Source organism: Lepidochelys kempii, chromosome 3 (genome assembly GCF_965140265.1).
Source record: "Lepidochelys kempii isolate rLepKem1 chromosome 3, rLepKem1.hap2, whole genome shotgun sequence".
Classification (NCBI taxonomy): Eukaryota; Metazoa; Chordata; order Testudines; family Cheloniidae; genus Lepidochelys; species Lepidochelys kempii.
This window is the reverse complement of record NC_133258.1, coordinates 107,839,102-107,846,240: the sequence shown is the minus strand read 5'-3', so window position 1 is coordinate 107,846,240 and position 7,139 is coordinate 107,839,102. Positions and strand designations below refer to the sequence as shown.

Sequence of the window (7,139 nt, the reverse complement as noted above, 5' to 3'; positions counted from 1 at the left end):
GTCTTTATGTACTTGGTAGTATATTTAGAGATGCATGTGTCTTATTAACTCTGTTTTTCCTAGAGCTCCAGGAAGAAATCCCAGCCAGTGTTTCACCCTAGCTGAGATTTGGGGGGCGTGTCATAAATATAAAGGGAAGGGTAAACCCCTTTAAAATCCCTCCTGGCCAGAGGAAAACTCCTCTCACCTGTAAAGGGTTAAGAAGCTAAAGGTAACCTCACTGGCACATGACCAAAATGACCAAAGAGGAGACAAGATACTTTCCAAAGCTGGGAGGAGGGAGAGAAACAAAGGGTCTGTGTCTGTCTATATGCTGCTTTTGCCGGGGATAGAACAGGAATGGAGTCTTAGAACTTTAGTAAGTAATCTAGCTAGGTATGTGTTAGATTATGATTTCTTTAAATGGCTGAGAAAAGAACTATGCTGAATAGAATGACTATTTCTGTCTGTGTGTCTTTTTTGTAACTTAAGGTTTTGCCTAGAGAGATTCTCTATGTTTTGAATCTAATTACCCTGTAAGGTATCTACCATCCTGATTTTACAAAGGTGATTCCTTTACTTCTATTTACTTCTATTTCTATTAAAAGTCTTCTTCTTGTAAGAAAACTGAATGCTTTTTCATTGTTCTCAGATCCAAGGGTTTGGGTCTGTGGTCACCGATGCAAATTGGTGAGGATTTTTACCAAACCTTTCCCAGGAAGTGGGGTGCAAGGGCTGGGAGGATTTTGGGGGGAAAGACGTGTCCAAACTATGTTTCCCAGTAAACCCAGTTAGAGTTTGGTGGTGGCAGTGGATATTCCAAGGACAAAGGATAAAATTAATTTGTACCTTGGGAAGTTTTAACCTAAGCTGGTAAAAGTAAGCTTAGGAGGTTTTCATGCAGGTCCCCACATCTGTACCCTAGAGTTCAGAGTGGGGGAGGAACCTTGACAGGGGAAAAAACAACAAAAAACAAATAAACAAACAAAACCCCAACTCATTCCCCCTACCCCCCACCAAATTGCTTTAAATGGCATTGAAGTGGCTCTCATTCACATGTGTAGCTTCATTGGCTTCAATCTATACATGTGAGTAAGGATTATTCATACAAGTAAATATCTTTTGGATCTGGCCATTAGTTATATATTTTACAACAGTAATGTAGAAAAAGCTCATGTAAGGGAAGTTCCTATACAAAATTGCAGAGGTGTACAAAAAGTGGTCTTTGTTTCACACTAAGATCTCCATTGTTCATAAAAAGCCCATCATACACAACAGTGAGAATGATGGCACATAAGTGGGAATAGTTCACTATGACTACAGGGTCATTGATTATTTAAAAAACCCAGTCTCCTACATAATATCTCAAAAATCTCAGCAACACACAACACCACTGTAATCACAGTAAAAGTGTACATAGCAATGAGGAAAATTGTCTTTTCAAAGTGTTCTGGCACCATGCATCTGGTAATATTAAACTTTTTGTCAAGGGCTCCTGCATCACACCTGTAGAGTGGGTTCACTTGGAAGCCAAAGAGATGACTTTGAAGCCAAAAAGCCACAACTTCAAGGACAATCCTTAACAGAACAGAGAGGATATAAAAAACAGTATAGGTGGGCTTTTGGAGGATATCTTCCTGATCGATGTTTCTACATGCAGCATAAAGATGAAACATTGCTCCAGGTACCAGAACCGTCACTAGCTGTAATGCCCAGAATACCTAAAGGGTAGCAGAAACTTCACAGTCAGATCATGTACAATTGCCTTGTGCCAGTTAAAACAGGCATACATCCAAATTTCTTGTGAGAAGTTTTTTTCTATTTATGATATACATTAAAAACAATTACAAGATCATTTAAGATAAGAACAATCACCATTACATATTATTCCAGTTTTACAGTTCATTTACATGTAAACATTCATTTAATTGAAGACTGGTATGAATAAAGTAGGTTACAGTCAATAAATCCTGGGCCTGTATACCCTTATTCACAGGAGTAGTCCTTATTTGTCTGGATAATTCTAGCTATAGACGCTTATATGGCCCTTATCACCAAAGTATGAGGCCCAGATCTTCAAAGATGTTTAAACTCCTAACTTCCACTGAGTTCAGTTGGACTCAGAAGGGAAGTGGAGGTTAAGAGCGTTTGCAGATCTCAGCCTGAGTGCTTCACAATCACTGATGGATTTTATCCTCATAACACACTGTGAGTAAGTTAAATGTTATCCCTATTTTCTTTTACAGATAGACGCACTAAGGCAGATGAGGGGACCTGCTGAAAGTCATACAGAAAATCTGTAGCTGAACCAGGAATCAAACATAGGTCTTCTGAGTGTCAAGCTAGGGCCCTATCTACTAGGCCAACCTTCCTGTTTGTTATGTAGTCACTGGACTGATCTAGGTGAACAAGGATGACTGCATATGGGGTTACAGAATCCAGCCTTATTGTCTACAAATATTTCCAAGTAGGAGAATGCTATTTATAGTACATTTATGTGCTGATCCTGCAATCTTTATTCATATGAGTTGAAATCAGTCTGACTACTTGCAAGGGTAATGACGGCTCATGTGAATAAAGATGAAAAGATTAGCCCCTTACTTTGTCACAAATTAAAGTTTATTACAGAAGATTATGTTCCACTGATGTCCAAACCAGTATTTCTCAACCTTTTTGATACCAGGGACCAGCTTGCTGCCTTCCTAAACTGTGTCAGGGAGAGCTCAGGAACTGGGGCCAGTTGTTGAAAAACACTACCACCACTTTCTGTTTAATTACTACTCTTTATGTAAAATGGGGAAATGGAATTTACTTTCATTTTATGAACCTTTTATCTATTTCCTAAATAATTGGTTGTTTCAATTAAAAGAAAATTTACCTGAGGAGTTATAGGCCTGAACTGGTTGTAACAGAAGAGATTAACCTCCCTCTTGTCTGGTTCACAGCTGAAATGCAAGGCCTCATTTCCATAAACTGCAAAGCCCAGAACTCCAAGGAAAAACATTCGAACTGAGCCAAAGAAAAGGGTATGGAACTGACCAATCACTGTTGGAGGCCTGAGCTGTAACAGTCGCAGGATTATGCAGCAGGAAAGATAAAGGCAAACATGAACAAAAGTTATTCTTCCAGTTTCAGGTTACCTAGAACATTTATTTCAGGTTTAAAAAACACCCTTCTCACTCTTTTTTTCTCCCTTTTAAAAATAACTATTATACAAAGGGTGTTGTGTACCTTAAACCAAATAGTGGCTTGAAATATAATCAAAGTCCCTGTTATTGTTAGGGACTGATTTTACTTACTGTTTCTAGTACACTCTCATTTATATTGTGTCTGTCAGTTGTTCTGCTTAACAACTATGCTTTTGTGATTTCAGTAGTGGCTTTACATATCAGCTACATTCATAAAACTCAGTATTCTACAATTAGAGACATGTCAGGCAGATTGAAAAAGAATCCTTCAATAAAGAGTCAATCAATTTTTATTATTCTATTGATTAAACTAAGATAATTTAATATTTAGTATCAGAAATTAAACATATAAAGTTCTCAAAAGTGGCTTTGCTAGAACTAGGCTAGGAAACTTTACCTGTTTGCACTGTTACTTTGAGTAGTAGTGCTACATCTTTATTTTCTTTTAGGAAAGCATGGATTATGTAGTTTTTAAAGTCTGCCTTTTCAGAGAATGCTATTCTGTTCCTCCATATTTGATTATCAGAACTTTCATCTCCACCCATGTATATTTGTCATGATAAAGAAAGCACTTTATTTATTTCCCCAACACCTCTCCTTTCATTATTTACTTAATACTCACACATCCTTCATAGAAGTTCTTGATGTAATTTAAAGACATGTCTTGGAAGATGTTATCCTAGTGCAATTGTGGCATAATTCATGCCCCTCATTGCCAATTTGCTGTCATCAGACTCAGTCTGATGCTATTGCTCTCTCATGACCCTTGCTGTACAAAACACTTGTCACTGCACATTTTACTTTTTATCTCTGGGGCCCCAATCAACCTTACTCTTTCAGGACCAAAAAAAAAAAAAAAAAAAAGAGCCCAAACAAAAGCAGGATACATGTGGTTTGCCTAATAATCCATGAACGGAGTCAGCAGAAACGTGCAACACCGTAACACAGTCACACAATAGACAGGGGAACATGCAAGTGGCAGTGAGCTCCCAACATCACTGTGCTACTTGAGAATGAGAGTAACACAAAAAAAATGCCCCTTGGGGGTTTCAATCCCGGTGGGCTCCCATGATGAGATACCCGAGTACAGAGAATGAGTCTCTCTCGCAAAGGAAATCAGTGAAAACTTAGGAAACATTGAAGCATCTCGCGCACAGGGATCTGCCTAGCAAACAGCCCCTGGAAGGGACTCCCTTCTAAAGTGAAATCCTGGGGTGGGCAAGGCATTCTTGGTAAGCTTACTTCTTGCATCTGTGTTCTCCCAACGCCTTTCTGCTCACTCACACACAGGAGTTACACTGGCCCTTCTGATAGTCACTGATAAAATCCTCCCCATTTGCTAACACGATCCTCCTCCTTACAGTCCCCCTCCCCCTCATATTTCACCTTTCCTCTCTCTTTAGTCCCCCTCTAGCCTGACCCACGCAGAGAGTTCAAGTGGGGGCTAGGGAAAGCAGCGCACGGTGTATTTTCCGGGCTGCGCAGCAGCCCGAGGACGCAGAGCCATGCGGGGCTTTCCCTTTCCCCTCCTTCTCAGATGGGAACCAACTTTTCCGCAGAGCTGGACCTAGTGGAAAGCAGGGACCAACCGCAACGAGACGGCGCAGTACGCACCAGCCGCAGCCCCGGCGTGGTGTTGTTGGGGCGCCCCATTCACTTGGCGCTCAAGTCAGGAGCTGCTGCTCTTGGGTCCCGCTTCTCCGCGGCAGCCACTGGCTCCGTCCAGGGAGAGGAGCCGGGAGCATCCTGGAAGGAAGCTGCTGTCCCGCCAGCGGTGCCTCGCCCGCCCAGCGCGCTCACCCCAGGCAGGGAGAGGGAGAGAGAGAGAGACACACACACATCTGTGGGCAGCGCTCCGGTAATCATCCGCGGCCTCATGCGTCGCTCCTCCCTGCCTCGCCGCCGCCTCACTCAGCAGGGGCTACTGCGCGCTCAAGCTCAAATTGCGCTGGGGGGAGGAGAAAGCTGGATCTGCCCGCCGATTTGTGTCTCCAAGCGTCCCCCCTTCCACTGCCCAAATAGAGACCACTTTGTCTTTCGGCCACTCAGACTGACCTGGAACTCGGCGAGTCCTTGTACAACCTATTGCAACCTCTCCCTATTTAGGAAACATCTCTGATCAAATAGTTGTTTCTAGCGCTTTGTGATAATTGTTCAGATTATAGGTAACAGTGTCGCTGTTTCACTGGTCTGCTTGCCACGCTCAGATATCTGTAACATGTGCATCTCCTTTTTCTGATTCAAGATCAGGTCATCATTTTCTTAACAGACAGAAAATATAATTAATGAAGTCCGTTGCTGATCAGAAATTATGTTTGGGTAGTATTCAGGACAATCCTGGGAGGCGGCAGAGAAGAGTTTTAATATAAAAAGAAAAGTTACACAGCTTTGCCCTTTCCATATTATAAATATATTTCCGAATTACTTAACTTCACATTGGTTTATTAATATGATTTAAACGACAACAGTTGTTGCTTAATAACTTAACTTTTTTAAATAGGTGAGTGAAATATAGCAGGAACTGGTAAATAAAAACAATAGTTGAAATGATACATGCCAAAAAGCTTCGGATCTAAGCCCTTAAATTCAATTACACAAAAACTATAAGTCTTTGAATAATTACTAAGTATAAGTAGTAGTATTTATTATTTGCATAGCACCTAAAGTGTGCTACATAGTTTAAAGAGCATCAGAAGGAACAGCTCCTGAACAGTTCACTGTTTTAAGTGTAAGATGTAACCCATGATCAAACATTTTTACATATCCTAACAAATGAATTTTGAAGAGGAGATCAGAAGCCAGAGGAAGGAAGGGCAGAATTAGCACAATGAGAGTTGGAAGGTAATCACAGACTTCAAAACAAGGTGTTTTTAAATAGGATTATCGCGTTGTGTCACTTAAATGAGTATGGGATGTTTATCCTACTCCAGTTTTGACATCTCGAACAATGAACACTTACTTGTATGCTGAGCTGATGTAAAACTGTTCTCACGCCTGCTTTACACTCACTCTACATAAAAAGAAAAGGAGGACTTGTGGCACCATAAAGACTAACAAATTTATTTGAGCATAAGCTTTCTTGAGCTAAAGCTCACTTCATAGGATGCATGTAGACATGTGGACATGCATCCGATGAAGTGAGTTGTAGCTCACAAAAGCTTATGCTCAAATAAATGTGTTAGCCTCTAAGGTGCCACAAGTCCTCCTTTTCTTTTTGCGGATACAGACTAACACGGCTGCTACTCTGAAACCTGTCACTCTGCATAGGTGCAAATAATGACACAAGCTGCTGGGCATATCCCCCTGTCCCTTCACTTTCCCCTCCCTCTCTGCCAAATCCCTTAGTTTAGTCTTCTTCAGCCCCTTTCCCTTAAATCCATCTCTCTCCATAAAATATATTCATCCACCCACTAAGCATTAGTGATAAGAGCAGGTACTATTTGATTGATCTTGATTTGCACTTAATTTTCACAAATGGGGAAATAACACAGGGGAGGATTTTTTTATTGTTGTCTCAATTGCCAAGCAACTACAATGGTACCAGGCCTTACAGTTTCCTTTACAAAACACCATATTCATGTTCAAGTTTGGCCTAAGGCATTTCTTTTCAGAAAACATCATGTCTAATGTCCATCAAAGAAATTGAAATTGGAGAAAAACCCGACTAAGGCTCCTCAAAGGCCATCAGAACAATATCTGGAAACCTGGATCTTCTTGGTTCATTTTTAGGAGACTAGTTACCTCACAAATAATATATTTTTCCAGTACATTTTATTAATGTCATTGCAATACAGTCTGTAATGGCTACATCTACACTAGGAGCTAGGAAGGTGATTCCCAGCTGGCATAGATATACTGGTGCTAGCTCTCATTCAGCTAGCTTTATAGTAGTGTAGCAGCGGTAGCAAAGATTAATGATGTCCAATAAATCCCAAGGGGTCCTGGCTGGTTTGTACTCCCTGTGGCTAGCCC

At 40.9% G+C, this 7,139-nt stretch overlaps 1 protein-coding gene across 1 annotated transcript; it reads right to left on the bottom strand.

Annotated features, from left to right (window-relative positions):
* Nucleotides 1-1,235: 1,235 nt before the first annotated feature.
* On the bottom strand, nt 1,236-4,863 carry GJE1 (gap junction protein epsilon 1). Its single transcript, XM_073337488.1, has 3 exons — nt 4,782-4,863; nt 2,858-3,040; nt 1,236-1,700 (listed from the first exon to the last, which is right to left on the bottom strand). Exons 1-3 carry the CDS (start codon nt 4,818-4,820, stop codon nt 1,305-1,307), a joined length of 618 nt encoding a protein of 205 aa, XP_073193589.1. The 5' UTR covers nt 4,821-4,863; the 3' UTR covers nt 1,236-1,304.
* Nucleotides 4,864-7,139: the final 2,276 nt, after the last annotated feature.

Coding starts and splice junctions, on each gene's coding strand:
- GJE1 (XM_073337488.1), bottom strand. CDS start 4,820: ATGGGGCGCCCCAACAACACCACGCCGGGGCTGCGGCTG. Junction 3,041..4,781: donor CCACGCCGGGGCTGCGGCTG/GTGCGTACTGCG, acceptor CGACTGTTACAG/CTCAGGCCTCCAACAGTGAT. Junction 1,701..2,857: donor TCAGGCCTATAACTCCTCAG/GTAAATTTTCTT, acceptor GCTACCCTTTAG/GTATTCTGGGCATTACAGCT.